Raw genomic sequence first — 18,878 nt, forward strand, 5'->3', positions numbered from 1 at the left:
ATTTTAAAATTTAAATAATTTTTTTAAGTTTAAAGTCTATGCACCCCTTCTCAGAATGTCTTTGAACAATTGGAGAAAATACTCAATTTCATTTAGGGGTTAATGAAAATCAAGATGTAATTGTTCCTGTCCAAAGTCAAGAATCCCCTGCCATCTCTCCATAGAGCCCAGGTTAAGAACACCTGTTCTAAGGTTATAAATGACAGAGAAGATGTTGATCTGCATTTGGTGAAGGTCTTCTAGGCCAAAGAGTTCTCCACAAATCTTCTAGACTCCTTCCTTCCCCCCCCAAAAAAAAGAAAGCTCAGATGAAAGTCCAGATCAAAGTTCTGACACATTTATTGAAACAAAAAGAAATAAATTTGCAGCTAGAAGGAGAAGATAGTTTCCCTTATCACCTCGGAGGACCTAACTTAAGGGACAGGGTACCAAAATCCAGGCACATGAAAGTGAACTAAATCATACCTTGATTTTTACAATGGAAATCTTAAGGGAACAAAGCAGTTTGTTCAATGTAAAATTTGTGTTGGGTCTTTTTTTTCAGCAGAAATGGAAATATGACTTTGTCTTGTTTGTATGTATGGTCTTGAATTATTGGTTTTAAGGAAATGTGATTGTTTCTGTCCATGAGTAAAGTCCACAAGTAGAGAGTGTATGTCCTATAGACACTGATGATAAGAAAGATGAACACATCCCTGGCAAGGGGTGGGCAGGCAACGGGCAGACAAGCAGAGTGTGTCACTCCTCCACCTCTCAGGGGAATGACCTCCAGCTTGTCCAGGGGATCTCCAGTGCTGAGTCAGGGGAAGACATGGACAAGAGGAACACGGGATGGAGCATAAAGGAATGGGCTATGAACACCATCATTAGCGGGAACATCCACACGGATAAGAGTGGATGTGGCGTAATGTGATAGAACAAGTCCAGATCTCCTTTCTGCCATTGACTACCTCTATGACTGTGGGTAACCTCTCTGTACCCCAGTGTGGTAGGGTGGGCTTCTGCAATCCTTCCCAGCTATAAATCTGTGGTTCTGTGGCCATATATACAAGCATGTGCATAGACAGCGGGAAGAGGCTGTGTGGACGGGCTCGGTTTTCCCAAGTGACACTGGAGCAGAGCCACAGAAGCCTCCATCAGGCTTCTGTAAAGCTTCCAGGAAGCAAAGTGTCACTGGAATTAATCACTCGTTAGCTCGCGAGGGAGCTCTTCTCCATTGCCATTTGTCAGCAGCCCAATCTCCCAAACCTTTGGACTTAACACGGGCCAAGGTAGAAAGAAGTGCTTGTTGGCCCAGGTTCTGAATTCTAGGGTATGACATAGAAAATGGTCCCAAATTACTCAAATAAGAGAGTTCTTCCTCTTGGCTCTTGAACTCCCACTCCTGCTTTTGGCATCTCCCTTTCTCATTCATGACCCTCCATATCTATTTGTTGTGATTACATTGTCACAGACATGACTCATCCATAGCCATGACTTTATTGGACAAGACAAAAACAAGTGAGGCATGATGATGGATCGTTGTTGTCCTTCCTTCTCAAGGAGGACCAGTATGACTTCATTATGTTGGGGCCAAGGTGTGTCCCACTGTGGTTGATCAGGCCAATATGAGCTTGAGAGGCTCTACCACAGGTTGGTACAAATAGTCCATGTAAACATATATATCGGTGTCTACCATTTCCTCAGGTGCCTTCAACCAAACTGGATGAGGCACTAGGGATGCAAATGGTATCTTACAGAGAGTAAAACAGTGCCTTCCCTCAAGGAGATAACATTCTATCTACTAGAGTGGGACAGGTCACTGTCCCCCACTTTCAGTGGATAAGCTGTGTGGTCTGGGGACTCACTATATATGAGACTTCTGAATATCTGTATAGAACATGACCATGACCCTGAGATTCCACTGCTGGGCATAAACCCAAAGGAGGTCATCGAGAAAAAGAAAGGGGCCACACACATACACCAACATATATGTGTGTATATGCATATATATGTATATGTGTATAGATATAGGTATAAGTATAGGTATAGAGATAGAGATGATAGAGATAGGGATAGAAATAGGGATAGGGATAGATAGATATAGATGTAGATATAGGTATAGATATGTAGAGAGAGAGAGATAAATATATCAGTACATCTCATAGCAAAAAAAATGGAAACAAAGTCAATGCTGGTCACCTGGAAAAGAAGAGACGTCCTGGCATAGGTGAATATCATGGGGGGCTATTGGGTTATCAAAGCTGTGAGTACAATGAATACACAAAAGCAGGGAGAGCTATAAACTCATCAAAGAAATAAACGGATCCAAGAAGTAATGTAAATAGAAACAATACAAATAAACTGAAGCAAAGTCAATAGAAAGACCAAGGCGATGGAAACCAAAGCTGACTCGTATACGGCCTTGGCCATCGCTGCCACTCCCCGTGACTCACTGGCCTCCTCTGCACCCTAGGAAGCTCCCTCCCCTGAGGCCCCATGGAATGAGCCAGAGTACCCACATTCCAGGTCCTGGCTCTGCCCCTCCCTTCCTGCATGGCCTTAGACAAGTGACCTCAGCTTTCTGTGCCTCAGTGTCCTCATTGCAAAATGAGGGAATTGGACTAAGTGATTTCTAAGGCCATCCTTCAGGCCCCTTTTAGTCCTAAATCTATGAGCCCAGACCTTTCCCTCTCATATCCCTTCTCAATTCTGGTGCTCACTGAAAATTGAGGCAGGTATGCTGGGAAAAGAGCGCTGAATCCAGAGTTAAAGGAACTAGGTTTGGCCCCCACCTCTGATGCTTACAAGCTCTGTGACTCTTGGGCCTCCATTTCCCCACCTGTAAATTGGGGGGAAGGGAGGAACTAGTTGGTCTCTGAAGTTCCTTCCAGTTCTAGGGCGATGATCCTCCGACCTAACCCTCTTCTGAGGACTCCATCTCCCCAAAACTGGCCACTCCACTCATACACAGAGCCAGGAGAAGAAATCCCTTTTCTGCTCCCACTTTTAGAATCTCCTTTTGCCACTGTCACTCAGCAACCATCTCTCCTCCTTTAAAGAGAACTCCATCCCTTTCCTCTCTAACCCCTTTCCCCTGTCACCCGAGGATAAAGTCCCTCTCCTTCCTCCCAATGAGTTCAGTGCCTGCTGTCAGTCCTCCTCTCCACCCCTACCCTCTGCCTCCCTAAAACACCCTGACTTTTTAAGTTCTCAGCCTTCTCAGTTGCCATGACCTCTGCCTTGCATCCATCCCAACTACACACAAGTGCAGACATACATTAAACTCCTGTGTCCCTCTCTGGAGCTCAATTGAATTCCTAGTTAGGGCTCTGGTTTTCATATATTAATATAATCAAGGTTTCTCCATGGGCCAATTCACTGGAAACATTGATAAGATCATTTTCCCTGGGGTAATCTTTGGGGAAGTTCCTGAAATAAATGAAATATGCATTTGAGTCCCCATTGCAACTTAAAAGCATATAACCCGTGCCTCAAAGCCCATTTTAATAGACTTGATTTTAAGGCTTTTTTTAATTATTTCAAGTTCCAAGAAAAATAATTTTTTTAAAGTCTGCTTCAATCTGTACTCAGAGTTCATCAGTTCCCTCTCTGGAGGTGGTCAGCATTTTTCATCATAAGTCCTTTGGAATTGTCTTGGATCATTGTATTAGTTATAACAATTAGAGTAATTAATCACAACCCTGAAACTGTGGCTCCTATGGAACCACAATGAAGAGCTTCCTAGAGGTAGGGGAGGATAGTGAGTCATGGGAGAGGGTGAGAGCTGAGTTGGTAATGGAGTGGTAGTGGTCATGGCTAAGGCTACACCAATCTTTCACAATTGATGATCTTACGTTATTGCTGTTATTGTGAACAATGTTCTCGTGGTTCTGCTCACTTCACTTTCTATCAGTTTGTATAAATCTTCCCAGGTTTTTCTGAGATTATCCCCCTCATCATTTCTTATAGAACAATAATATTCCATTATATTCCTATACCCCAACGTGTTCAGCTATTCCTCAATTGATGAGCATCCCATCCCCTCAATTTCCAATTCTTTGCCACCACAAAAAGAGTTACTATAAATATTGTTTTACATATGGGTCCTTTTCTTTTTGCTTTGATCTCTTTGGGATGCAGACCAAGTAGTAACATTGCTGAGTCAATGGGTATGCACAATTTTATAGCCCTTTGGGCAGAGTTCCAAATTGTTGTCCAGAATGGTTGAGCCAGTCCACAGCTCCACCAACAGTACACAATGTCCCTATTTTTCCACATCCCGTCCAGCATTTGTCATTTTCCTCAAAAGCCATTTACATAGCAGATTTACATTGGCAGAGATTGATTATTCAATGCTCCAGATTTGCATGAAGTCTTCTAGCTTCTTGCTTTGAGAGAGAAGATATATAGTTGCAGACTCTCTTCAGGTCCCTGAAAAGAGGGAAAGACTCTGAAAAGAAGCTGACATGACTGAATATTTTCTTTTAAAGCTGGAAGTCAGAAGACCAAGATTTCTCTTTACCCAAGCTTTCTCCAACTCTGGCCCTCTCAAAGGCATGGGTCAATCTCCACCAATGAGAAGAAAGACCCATGCAGATGGGCTATGAGGTGAGATAGTAAAACTCTAAGCAAAGTCTCCAGTAAGGGCTTTTAAAATCGCCATTAAGCCATTGATTACCAGGAGGGAAAGACTCTTTTAATTTCAAACAACTGGAGTTTCAGAAAACTGAATGGGAGTTTCATTCAGCACAGACCTGAACTGCAGTTTTGGTCTCCACCAGACCTCTGAAGGAACTGCTCACTTGAATCCTAGCTTAGAACTGCTTGGACAACTGAGAGATGAAGGGATTTGCCCAAAGCCAGTCTGGTTCTGAGGGGGGCCTTGAAGCCAGATCTCTCCAACTCAGCCCAGCCCTCTAACCTCTAATCAGCCTACCTCAAGCTAAAAAGAAAGAGGACATTTTAAACAGCAGCTCAACATACTGAATAGCAGGCGTAGCCTAGCAACCCTGGGAGAAGTCATTGGCATAACTTTGATCCTTCCAGCGATGTGATATTTCAAGAATCAAAATCATGTGGCATCCCCTGGGGAATAGTCATGTTTAAAAGATGGGTTTTTCTGCAGGGGAAATGACTTCAAGTTGTTGACAGTGGCACACAATTTCCCAAACACAGATTCATCCTTTTCAGATTTTGGTCATTGCCCATCCCAGACATGCACACTGCTCACCTGCCAGTGGACTGGCCTTCCACCCGCATGCCTTAGTAAGGTCCAGGGGCATCCTCCACCTAGTGAATTTATCTCTAGTATAATTGAAAGAGCACTAGCTCTGGAAAAAGGGGGTCATGGTTCAAACCCTGCCTCTAACACTCACTACTTGTGAGACTGGGCAAGCTCCCTAACCTCCCTATAAAGTAAAGATATTAGACTAGTTGGTTTCTGGATACCCCTATAGTTCTGGATCTATGATCCAATGACCCTAACTATGAAGTCAAAATTAGAATTATTATGCAAAAATCTGTGGGTGCCCCTCCGCCTTTGAAAGTCAGGAGAAGAATGTTTCTATCTGAGGTCCTAGGTGTATATACATGCAGAGAATACAGAAGGGCTTCTAGATTTTTTATGACCTGGATAGTTAACCAATAGCACATTGGAATGGTTGTCTTGGAAATGTTGGTCTCAGCCCTCCTGTCCATCAGGGCTTCTACATTTTGGCCAATAGAACCAGCCAGTAAGTTGACTCTATGGCTTAGAGAAGGTTCATATTCAAAGCTGAGTGCTGACAATTGGTAAGGCCCAACTGGAAATACAGCCAGGCAGCAGAATGGCCAAACTTCCTGGTGAGTCTGTGTCCTCATATCTACCTCTTCCTGCCCGACATAGGTAGAAGGGAGGAGGCATGGAGACTGGCTTGGGTGCATTTCCAAATGAAGTGAGAGAAGACAAGATGCTGTGGGACTTCGAGACTCAAGGTACCCAGGGCTGCTTCCTAGAGGTCAGTTGATTGACCACAGTTTCCCCTCCCTCCCTTCTCTGGGATCTGGACAAAATCTGGGACTGGGCATAATTTGATGGTCACCCTGAGGAGTAAAAGAGATGGGGAATGAGTCATACTCATCCCCAAGTTAGGGTATTAGAGTGACCAGAACCAACCTTCATGCACTGTCTAGAGAAAAGTCATGGGTAGAGTTGCATGGTGGGAGATGGACTTCACCACCCATGATAGGACATCTCCAAATGAGGCCTGGGTGTGGGTATGCTTCTCATAATGGAAGAAAACCCATGGAAGGCCAATAAGAACTACAGACAAGCAGGACAGCTTTGAAAGTTACGGGTTACATTGGGTTTTTTGTTTGTTTGTTTGTTTGTTTGTTTTGGGGGGGGGGGTTGTACTTAAAAGAGAAAGCAAGCCGAATGTAATAGAGACCACTGGTTCCATGTACAATCCTTTTTTAAATTTATTTTACTTTGTATATAGAAATATTCAGGGTTTTGTTTTGGTTTTTCTTTTTGTTTTGGTTGTTTATTAAATTCAGAATTTGGTCCTTCCTGAGATGCCTCAGAGGCCATGACTCTACGAACATCCAAGCCTGCTCTTCTCTGCTCTTGTGCTGAACTTGGCTAGGAGTTCCCAATTTATGCCTGTTTTATCTTAACATGTACGAGTGGGCAGTGTTTGTAAGAGTGAGTGGAAGGCGCCTCTGTGGCCACACCAATACATACTATCAAGCAAGGGGTGGAATGAAACGCAACCTAGCGGAGGAGACAAGTAAACTGGGGGAGCACCTGTGAATTTGGGTTACCGACCACGGTCCCTGCCCAGGCACTACCAGAGCTTGTGTTCACACTGCTCTCACTCACTCATCATTGGTGGATTCAAGCATCGTGTGTTGGCGATATTTGTTGATATATTTGAAAAATATTTCCAACAGGTTGAAGCTATTGTTGCTCTCCAAAGTATGAAACAGTGCTGCTCCTGGTCACTGCAGCCACTCAAAGCTAACAAGTGTTCTGGTAAGGTTGTCTCTCAGGGAATAGAAAAAGAAAAAGGAAAGGAAAGAATCTGACGACCTCCCAAACCAACTGACATTCATACAGCACCAACTCTGCTCTATTTCCACTTTCAGTTGGGGTCTCCAGGAATATAAGTACTCTCAGGGTTGGGAATTGGCACTGCCTGTGGCACCATCCTTCTAAAATTATAACTGAGGAGTCCCCACTAGTGTTTTTTCTGTTAGCAATTAGACTGCAGACAATTAGCTCTTAGAAAAGGCATTTATTCACATGGCATAGGAAGAATGATAGTTACAGACACCCTCTCTGATAAAATTGGGGGCGCACTCCCACAAACACATACAAATTTTGACCTGATAAACCTGGATCACAAATTTAAAGTATAATACCAATGAGACACACAAGAAACAGAGGAAGTTTTCAACTTTCAAACTATAAGGCTTCAATGTCCTTTCTCCTTGTGGAATTGAAGGACCTTGAATGTCTTTACTCTCATTATAGAGTCACATGAAGTTCACTGCTGAGCTAGCTAGCATGAGATTTCCGCTGGATGGGTCAGTCCTCTCAAGACTACCTAGGTTTATTCCTCAGTAGGCATAGACTCCACTACCTCCAACTTCAGGTTCAGCTGCAATATAGTCCTCAGCCAGAATGTACTCTTTCAGAAAGAGCAGAGATCCTTAGCTTGGAACTGAAAGAAGCCTCTCTACTTCTTTTTTCTGAGGTTTGAGCATAGAGGCTTGTGATCTCCAAGACAGGAAATGGAAGATCAGAATCATTTTGGTATCAGCCTTTTCCTTTGACCACTTTTTCTGATTCAGGCCCGAGTTCTCTTAGTAAGAAACCATACCCTGATTTATAGTGACCATCCAGTATATTACCCAAATCCCCACCAGACTAAGCCACCAACAGGCAAATGCTATTTGTTGAAATTACCAAGCAGCTCTGGGATTCAGGGCTCCCACATTTTTAAAATTAAGTTTCTCCTATCAGTCTGTGGAAATGAGCCCTGGGGGAAAGGTAAAGCGCCAATCTATGCCCCCAGAGCAAGTTCGTTATCTCTGCTGATTTTTTATATGGAAATGTACTCTTAAAGCCTTAGATACTGTCCAAGGTACAAAATGATCCACTCTCACATGAGGGAGCCTCACCCTCTACTGGGTGCCACTGCGGTCTAGGTCAGAAGAGTTGGCTAAGAGCCCCAACTTCGCCACACATTGGCTTATGACTTAGAATTTCACCTCTGTAAAACGGCACTCATATTCCTTTGTCTTCCCTCACAAGAGTGCTGAGGAACTCAAAGAAAATAGCACTTGACATGTTTTGCATATTTCACCTATTTGCAGAGGCACATCCCAAGTACCTGGGGAGCAAAGGGGGAATTCCCCAACCAACACTGTTCCTTCCAACAGTGAGTACAGGAAGACAAGGTGGGGGGCATGAGCATGCTCCTTTTTCTCTTTCCCTCCTCCTCTGTTCCTTTAGAACAAGAAACCTGACTTCAGTGGGGACAACAGACTTGGGTGGGATGTTCTTGGACTGGGGCGCTGGGCAGAAATGAGAAAAGCTACGTGTTTATAACTATACAAACCACAGGCAAAAGCCTCCTAATGCCAGTCAGTGTTGCCACTTCATTGATCATATCAAAATCACAAACTGTAGGGATGACAGAGCTAATTAAAACTACGATGACTAGTCCTGAAATTGTAATCTAGACAGCAAGTCCACTAACTGCTACCTGGGTGTGGCAAAGAAAAGAAAATGGGTGTGTCACTCGCCTACTTTTCTCAACCTTTCTTCTGCCTCAACTTCCCCTGAACCCAAACACATAGTACCCTCTGAGTGCTCCAAATGCCCCACCCTTCCCACATTTCCACCCCGATTTCATGTCAATGCCAACTTCCAAAGATGCCATCCCAGTTACTATTGATTTGATTATCTGATTAAAACAAATCTAACTCCATGGTTAATGCAGCTGAATTTTCTTAGGGGCATTTGGATTTTGAAATCCTCTTGGGCATTTTAGCCCTTCCTAACTTTCCCTGCCTCCCACCTTTCTGTTTTTCTTCCACCTTGGCCCCACATACTTTTCCATCTAATGACATTGGCTTCCCTGTTGTTCCACACTCCCCAACTCCAGGCATTTTCATGGTTTCTCTGCCATACTCAGAATTCTCTCCTTCCTCCCCTCCTTCTCTTGTTCTTCCTGCCTTAAAGCTCACCTTCTACAAGAAGCCTTTCCCAAGCCTCTTTAGGCTAGTGCCTTCCCACTCTGCCTAGCTGCAGTTCATCCTGTCTGGAGTTCGTTTGTGTACATAGTCTCCCCATTAGACCTCGAGCTGTTTCACAGACTGGTTTTTGCCTTTCTTTGTGTCTTTGTGCTTAGCACAGTCAGGTCAGTCAGGTCCAACTCTTCATGACCCCATTTTCTTGGCAAAGATGCTGGTTTGCCATCTCCTTCTCCAGTTAATTTTACAAACAAGGAAACTGAGGTAAACAGGATGAAGTCAGTTGTTCAAGATCCCACAGCTAGTAAGTATCTGAAGCCAGATTTGAACTCAGGAAGATGAGTCTTCCTGACTCCAGAGCTAGCAGTCTTTCTACCAGGCCATCTAGCTGTCCAACCATTTCTGAGGAGGGGAGAAGGGAATTTAGATGAAACAACATTACATGCGGCCAGTTTGTTCCATAAGAGCAATAATATGAATGGATCAAACAACATTAGACTGCAGGGTGGAGGGAGGGTAAGGGTGATAGAATGTTTCAGTGAAGTTAGGTTACAATGTATTGATTTCTTTTTTGTAAAATTATATTAGTCAAGACCACATCAAAATGCAGGGTATTTCTCCCCTCCCAAAAGAGAAGCAAAGGACTATGGGACAGGTCATTTCACACATTGGCCAATGTGCTCATAATATCAATTGTTTCTGCTTAACTCTTTCTCCTGTTGTATAAGGAAGGGGTCAGATGGCAGAGAGAGCTAAACCTCAACGTGACAGTAATAGAAAACCAAAAGTCAGCAACACAACTCTTTTTGTAAACGTATAATGTAGAACGTGCCAGTTTATAGAACAAGGAATGAATACACACACATCCCCTCCCTGTTAATATGGCAAGTTATGCTCCTGGGGCTCAGTCTAAACAGTGATTCACTCATTGCTTGCAAAGAGATCCCTAGTTCATCACTGCAGACCACAGAAATGTAAAACCCCAAGAATGCCCAGGGGACTTCCCATAGTACAATACAATTCTTCCTTCTGGTCAGTCTTACTGTTCAGTCACTCCACAAAAATTCACGAATCGCCTGGTTTGTACTAGGCTGTATCCTAGGTGCTGGGGACAATGCAATGATAGAGGACTTGAAAGTTTGCAAAATGACTCATGTACATAATGCCTACCCAGCAAGCCTTGTCTTTTCTTTAACATTTGCCTATTCTGTTCCATCCCTAAAATTATTGCTACAGTTAAGTTTCCCCTGAACAAAAGCACCTGGCCTCAGGGTAAAGAATTGGGCACTGGAGGTGGAGAGGAAGATAAGTGCAAAGATCACCCCGCTTGCATCTACAGCGCATGGGCAGGCAATGAGTTGAACTCAAAGATGTTAACCATCAAGTGACACTCCCAAGTTTAACTATAAGCCCAGGCATCTTTCATGTACATCCAGGTAGAGAGGGCCTGCCTGGATGTCTGTACAAGTTCTGGGAAGCCCATCTAGATCCTGATGGCTTCCAGTTCAAGGCCACCATTTATCCCAAGTGGGATATCCATGTCATGGCCATAACAGAGCAGTCGGTAATGCTGTAAGGTGGATTTTTGTTATTCTTTTTCATGTTAAGTTCCCAAGTTCCATAACCATAACAACCTCTTGTTCCCGGGTGTTAGATATGAGTTCTCATGATCATGATCCTAAACATCTCCACCGAACTTGCATAGCATTATAGAATAATAAATAACAAACATTTATGCTTAAAATTGTAAATATCTATTGCGACTGTGCAGTGGAATATAACAGGGAGATAATGGAAACTTGTGAGGCTATTGCTGTTGAGATGCCTTCTTTGTCTGTTGCCCTATAAAGCAGGTGGGCACTGGTAAGGGACTGGGGAACCCTTAGGATTGAATGCACAAGTTGGATTGCTGGGCATGCCTTCATTGACCCCTATCAAGGGTTGGGGGGAATCTGTGTTTGCCTCAAGCAGCCCCCACTGAGGCTTGAAGGGATTTAGGGAAGTGCACAAGCTATGCCTGTCTAGGTTGATCCCCTCAAGATGTAGGGGTAGTTGCTCCCCCCTTCACACTGGCCCCTGCGAGGAGGGTAATTAGGGAATGCTATAGGAGTTTCTGCTCCCATTATCAGCAAACCCTCTTGTGAGAAAAATAGACTAGAATAAAGTGAGATTATTAACCCCTCTGAAGCTGTCTTCCTGTCCTTCCTATCTGACCAGATCAAGAGTGAACCTGCGCTAGCAGTCTTCCTGTGTGTTTACGTGTCTTACAAATGTTTATGCTCTCAGTTTCCTAATTCCTGCTCAAATCACATCTCATTTATTTCAGGGTTTAGTAGAGACTATTATAAAATATTTCATTTACAGATGTTATTTGTGTATATACATGCATACACATATATGCATGTGTGTATACTATATATGTACATGCATGCATTTATTTCACCAAATTGGGCTCAGTCCCATTTCCCATTAAGATTTTTGCCTCCTGAACTTCATTTGATATAAAGAAATACAGATTCCCATTATTGAACTTAGCAAAATATCCAGTACATAGTAGGTGCTTAGTAATTGCTTAACAACTTGACTTTATGGATTCTGGTACACTTATTGAATGGACTTTGATGTTAGATATAGATGAGATAGATATAGATATTGATATAGATGATATAGATATCACCAAAACCTCTAGCTTGCTGGTAACCTACTTACTTGGGAGATCTGAACTCCCAGTTTCACTTCCACTAACAGAACAGACATGGCTATAAGCTGCACTCTATAGAGAGTTACCAGGTAGAGAGTTATGACTGCCAATCTCATAGGCATAAGAGGGGGAGTGGTAACTCTCCTCCTACTGATTAAATGCCATAGCCAGTTCTTGATTGAGTGCCAAACCAATGGCCTCTGGTTTTGATCACTCTCTCTGATGGTTCCATCAGCATTACCCGTTACCCCTTTATAAAGCCCATGACCCATCTTAAGCTGGCTTCCCATATGTGTCCTCTTCCTGACCTCTCTGGTATGTTTGCCACCCGGGGGGCCATAGACTCCCAAGCAAGTCAAAATCTTCCAGCTCTCACCCACTGGTGGGTTGCCCAGGGTGAGAAGGAGAAGGAAGTTCCTAATCATAAAGCAGAGTGCTCCCCAACCGAGCAACATACAGAAAGCTTATGGACCATCTAGCTTCCCTCTCCTCTGGATATTTCACAAAGCAAGGAAGCTCAGTTCTCATTTTTAAAAGACTGTTTAAGGGCGTGTAAGTGGCACCGTGAATAGAGCACCGGCCTTGGAGTCAGGAGGAACTGAGTTCAAATCAGACCTCAGACCCTTAACATTTACTAGTCATGTGACCTTGGACAAGTCACTTAACCCCAATTGCCCGGCCTTCCCCCCTCCAAAAAGAAAAAAAAAAGACTGTTTACAACCAGTGTCTCAGATGAAGGCCTCATTTCTAAAATATATAGAGAACTGAGTTAAATTTACAAGAACACAAGTCATTTCCCAGTTGATAAATGGTCAAAGGATATGAACAGGCAGTTTTCAGAGGAAGACATTAAAGTCATCTATAGCTTTATGTGAAAAAAAAATGCTCTAAGTCACTACTGATTAGAGAGATGCAAATCAAAACAACTCTGAGGCACCACATCACAGCTAGCATTGGCTAGCATGACAAAACAGGAAAATGATAAATGTTGGAGAAGATGTGGGAAAGTTGGAACACCAATTCATTGTTGGTGGAGCTGTGAGCTGATCCAACCCTTCTGGAGAGCAATTTGGAACAACGCCCAAAAGGCTATAAAAATGTGCATACCATTTGACCCAGCAACAACACTTCTAGGGCTGTATCCCAAAGAGATCATAAAAATGGGAAAAGGACTCACATGTACAAAAATATTTATAGCAGCTCTTTTTGTGATGGCCAAGAACTGGAAATCAAGGAGATACCCATCAATTGGGGAATGGCTAAACAAGCTGTGGATATGAATGTAATGGAATTCTATTATGCTGTAAGAAATGATGAACAAGCAGACTCCAGAGAAACCTTGAAAGACGTATATGAACTGATGCTGAGTGAGGGGAGCAGAACCAGGAGAACATTGTACACAGTAACAGCCACAGTGTTAGAGGATTGATTTTGATAGACTTGGGTCTTCTCAGCAATGCAAGGACCTAAAACGATTCCAAAGGGCACACAATGGAAAATGCTAGCTACATCCAGAGAAAGAACTATGGAGTCAGAATGCAGAACAAAGCAGACTATTTCCTTTTTTGTTTTGTTTTATTGGGGGGGGGGGATTGGTTCTTTCTCATGTTTTTTCCCATTTGTTATAATTCTTCTATGTAACATGACTAATGTGAAAATGTGTTTAATAGGAATGTATGTGTAAAGCCCATATCAGATTGCAAGCCCTCTTGGGGAAGGAGAGGAAGAAAATTTAAAACTTATGGAAGTGAATGTTGAAAACTAAATATAAATAATTTAATAATGACTTTTTAAAATACTGTTTATCTCCACAGCACAACAATTAAAGCAGTTTTGGCACCTCTACTCAAGCTGATGCCCTAAGGCTACACAAGTTACCAATACTTCCCCTCAGTGCCTTCAAAATACCAGGGAACACACTAAAGAAAAGGCAAGCCCAGCCAAGTTGGCATTGCACGCACATGAGCTCATGTGAACTTCACAACAGTCTCCCAAGGTCTGTCCTTCAGACAGTGTTCTCTCCATTTGACAGATAAGGAAGCTGAGGCCCAGAAAGGTTAAGTGACTCGTCCATGGTCACACAGCTTGTTGTTCTTTTCAGTCATTTCAATCATGTCCAACTCTTTATGACTCTATTCGGGGTTTTCTTGGCAAAGATATTAGAATGGTTTGCCATTTCCATCTCAAGCTCATTTTACAAGAGGGAAAACTGATGCAAATGGGGTTAAGTGACTTGCTCAGGGTCACACAGTCAATGCCAACAACAGATTTTAACTTCAGGTCTTCCTGACTCCAGTGTCAGCCCCGTCCACTCTAGCATGCTACTTTTCATGAAGACCCAATCCCTGCCCTTTGGGAGCTTGTGCAATCACTAAATTACTAATAATAACAATACAGAATCTCAGAATAGAGAACTTAAAGGAGAGGAGGAAAATACCCTAACCTTTACCATTCTGCTTACCCAACCACCTGTTGGACATTTCCATCTGGTTATACGATTATATCATTATCCTGTCAAGCTCAACATATCCCTGATGGGGTACCTGGGGTCTAGGTCAATTTGTGAAACCAACTTGTGAAACCAGTCTGTGAAATTGTAACTGCAATTTGTATTGTAAAATTGTTATCTGTAAAATTCCTTTCCCAACCTCGGACTCTGCCCCTTCCCCCTATCCTCACTAGGCCTAGGCAATACCTTGGGACTCCTTTGTTCTTACTTAATCCCTCATGTCTCCTCTGGCCTGGCCCAAATCTTATCTAAACTATCTATACATTGAGGTCCCACCCATCAGGTCAGCCCTGACAATGGCAGCCCTACCCTTTAAAGGTAAAAGCATGTACCCCTCTCACTCGCAGGTCCCTTAAGGACTCTTGCCCGCTTCTCATGGAAGCGTAACAATAAACTTTCTCAACTCTAACTCCAAGTTAGGCTGAGCTGAATTCTTTCCAGATGCCATTGCAGGTTTCCTGGTCTTGGATGAAATCAGGGTTCCTGCTGAACCTATTGGGATTCCGTCCCTCATCATCCCAAATGGAAACTACACATTATATTCCTTCTCTAAAAGCACTACTCCTCCAAACTTCTCCACATGTTGAGGACATCACTGTCCCCATGCTTCAGGTCCCTATTATCCTACACTCTTACCTCTCTCCCACCCCCACCTCTAGATCCAGTCTATTGACAAATTTCCACCTTGATATCCCTCCTCTTTATCCCCTTCCATCCACCTACAGGATTGCCACTCAAATTCAGAGACTTGCGAGTCATCACCTCAACTGTCACAACATCCTGCTAATTAGATTTCCAGTTTCCTCTGAGCAGTGGCCAAAATCATCTTAAAGCAAAGATCTAACCGTGTCAGTTCACTGTTCCAGAAACTTCCCTGTCTTTCCCATGGATCATTGCATCAGTTATAATCCTTCTGTACAACCTGACTAATGATTAATGTGAAGATATGTATAGATCCTATATTCGAGTGCATGCCGCCATGATGGAAGGGGGGGAGGGAGAAAAAATGAAACTTGGGACTGTGGAATTGAATGTTGTAAAATAAAAGTAAATAAATTAAAAATTAAAAATAAATAAAAATGCAATCTGGGAATCAAAAAAAAAAAAAAAACTTCCCTGGCTCCCTATTGCCTCCAACATAGACTAACTAGAAGTTCCACACTTTGGCATTTGGGGCCCTTCACAATCTGACTCCAGGGGGTGGTTAGGTGGCACAGTGACCAGAGTACCGGCCCTGAAGTCAGGAGGACCTGAGTTCAAATCTGACATCAGACACTTAACACTTACTAGCCATGTGACCTTGGGCAAGTCACAACCCCAATTGCCCTGTCTTCCCCCCTGCAAAAAGAAAAAAACCACAATCTGACTCCAGTCCACCTTTGCAAGCAGACTGTACATCACTCACTCCCCTCCACATACTCTACTTACCAGCCAAATGGGTCTCCTGGCTAGTCTTCAAATTCCACTCTTCATCTGCCATATTGGAACTTCTGCCGTGGCTGCCCCTTATGCCTAGAATCTAATCCCTCCTGGACTCCATCTCTTAGAACTCAGTCCCTAGCTTTCTCCAAGGCTCAGATTGGCAGTTGGAAAAAGTCTTTAGTGGACTGGCTGTCCTCTTGCACTGATGCATCCATGAACAGACTTCCTAACAGCTGGTTCTGCCCAGCTTCTTAAAGGGTTGCTTCATTAAAGCTTGTGAGTAGAGAACACTTTCAGGAACTTTTGGAAGAGAAGCCACTGAAAGAAAAGCTAACCCCAGACAGGGAGCTATGCTTCTGCAGGAAGATCTCTTCCTGGCCTGGGGGAAGAAGATTTTTCTTCCACTCCCTCTGCCCTGGTAGCAACTGCAATGGCCACATAGGCATGAAAGAGAGAGCGTATTTGGTTAGAATGTCCTTTGAGTGTCAGACCAATTTTACTTTTTTGTATGCCTGGTGCCTAGCACAGAGCCTAGTAGGAGCTGAATAAATACTTTGATGTAGCCTGCATCTCAAGGCCCTAGATACCTTTTGTGCTTTACAATTCTTTCCTTAGGCCACAGGTGAGATCCTTCAAACATTTCTATCTGCCAATTGAATAAATCTGGGACAAGATGAGACTGTCTGGGCAGCTATGTGGCATAATGAATAGAGTGCCTGAGTTCAAATCTGGCCTCAAACTCTCTCTAGTCCTGTAACCCTGAGCAAATCGCTTGACCTCTGCCCGCCTCAAATTCCTAACTGTAAAGTGGGGATAATAATAGTACATATCTTCCAAGGTTGTTATGAAGACCAAATGAGATATTTCTAAAGCACTTAATAAACGTTAAAGTACTATATAAATGCTAGCTATTATGCTGTAATACAGCATTAAAGTGTGCGATATTGTACAAAATGTCCAATATTAATACAATACTAAATTATACACACACAACAGAATGTAAGCTCGTTCAGGGCAGAGACTGTTTGGTGTGATTTTTCTTCTCTCCCCAGCCCCTAGCCCAGTCCCCTTACACACAATAGGTGCTCAGTGATGGTGAACTAAATTTAAAGAGAAGGGAAGGAACATTAATTAGAATTGCAATTTGAGTGAAAGTGTATTTGTTGACTGAACTTTATATACTAAACTCATTCCTCACAACTCTTACCCAAAAAGTTGATTTAATTTTTAAACACTGAAAAAAAAAACCACTCTACTTGTTTATTATTCAAAGGGAAAGCAGCCTCCTCCCACCCCCAAAAAAAGGTTTACCTAATGCTCTCTTTTCCTGCTGTAGCAACAAGAGAGCTAGGCTTCGGTGCACTTTGTTTTCTTGCTCCTTAAATGACAAGCTTAAAAGCTCACCTTGGATTCTCTGTGATGTCTTTATGATTTTATGTTCAGATCGCAACCATGTTAACAGGATTTCTGTTAGGGTAGGGGTAGGAGAAGAAGGAAGCACACAGAGTGAGGTGCTCAGAGGGTAGGATTATCACGATGAATCTGGAGATCTGTCCCAAACATTTGTATTCTTCCATTCACTTAAGAATTTAAGAAAAAATGAACGCAATGTCAGGCAGCCTGGCAGTAACCTTGGGGCAGAGAGAGACAGAGATAGACAGAGAGAGAAAGGAGGAGGAGAAAGAAGATTCTCTTCCTCCTCCTATCCCCACTCTTTCTAACAACCTGCGAACATTCTGTAACTTAAGCAGGGGAAGAAAGCTGTTTTTCCCAGCCTCTGAAACGGCATCTTGGGTTGGTTCCAGGCTCTTCAAACAGTCCCCTCTGACTGCCTGAAAGGCAGGGAGAAATGTCGACTCAAAGCGAACATTTCCTAAAGAAATAAAGTTAGAAACCTTCAGAGAGGGCCAAGCCATCCTGACACCTCACACTCAGGCTGAGGGGAGGGAGGGTCAGCAACGCAAAAGTTTGGCCACTGGCTGGATGCTGCTGGACTTAAACGGTAAAGTAAGCGGGGTCACCAGGCGGAAACCGACGAGCGGCGCAGAGGGAGAGGGAGGGAGATGCGCCTTTCCCAGTCCAGCATCCATGATTCAGGGGCCAGGGCAGAGAGAGGTGCCGAAAAGCAAGGATTCATGTACCTACCCCCTGCAATGCAGTCAGAGAACTTTATCTTGCTTAACAGCAAAGGTATCACGGAAACCTGAATCAAAGATGATTTGGTTGTTTTTAGAAAAACCAAATAATAATGTGGGGGCCAGGAAAGGCTCATTCCCTTCCAGCTTATCTTAAAACCTTCTCATTAGAGCTTCCGTATTCAACCTCAGTAAGCCTAAGCCTTCCACAGCTGCCTGGGGGCCCCCGGGCGGAGCCCGGCTTCTCTCTTACCTCCATTTGGGAAGCTGCCCCAAGGACATTCTGCAATGAAAGACTCCAGGGGAACAAAGAGCTGCCTGTGTGCGAATCAGCCTGTGGCTGGAGCGCCAGTAGACTGCGCCTAGGTGTCCAGCTTGGGAGAAAAGACCTCGCCAGCCTGGGGCGGGTTCGGGGAGGGGGGGGGTGTGGCTGAAGAAGCCAGAGATGGAACTTTAATCACCTGGGAGAACTCACCTCAAGCCCAAGATGGGACACTCCTTCCATTTTGCCCAAAACTCCAAAGCCAGTACTTTGAACTATTCCTCTCTCCTGAGGATAAGAAATTTAGTTCTGAAAGGGACCTCAGAGGTCATTCAGTCCGACCGCCTGGTTTCACAAGCGAGAAAACCGAACCGAGGCATAGAGAAAGTGGAGTGACTTTCCCAAGGTCATGTACCTAGTAAGTGTCAAAGAGGACCTGCCAATAGCTGACCCTCTGATTCCAAGTACAGCAGCATCCTTCCGTGGCACCAGGCTTTACTTAGTGTAAAACTGAGGGACGAATGACATTTTAAATAGAAATTTAAAGTTTGCAAAACCCATTACAAAGGTTGATTCCTTTCAAAAAATGAGCTATCTGCCAGGTTCTACCCAGGTGAGGAGGAG

General features: G+C 43.5%; 1 protein-coding gene across 1 annotated transcript in view; it reads right to left on the reverse strand.

The window, feature by feature from the left end:
- GAL3ST2 (galactose-3-O-sulfotransferase 2) overlaps window positions 1-18,360 on the reverse strand; it is a 36,523-nt gene extending 18,163 nt beyond the window's left edge. The window contains exon 1 of the mRNA XM_069083356.1: window positions 18,246-18,360. Coding sequence (XP_068939457.1) covers window positions 18,246-18,274 — 29 coding nt within the window. The 5' untranslated portion in view covers window positions 18,275-18,360. The remainder of the gene's footprint in view (window positions 1-18,245) is intronic.
- Window positions 18,361-18,878: the final 518 nt, after the last annotated feature.

Source organism: Petaurus breviceps, unplaced genomic scaffold (assembly GCF_028583685.1).
Source record: "Petaurus breviceps papuanus isolate PSGF00001 unplaced genomic scaffold, PetGlider_PUasm1.0 173, whole genome shotgun sequence".
Taxonomy (NCBI): domain Eukaryota; kingdom Metazoa; phylum Chordata; class Mammalia; order Diprotodontia; family Petauridae; genus Petaurus; species Petaurus breviceps.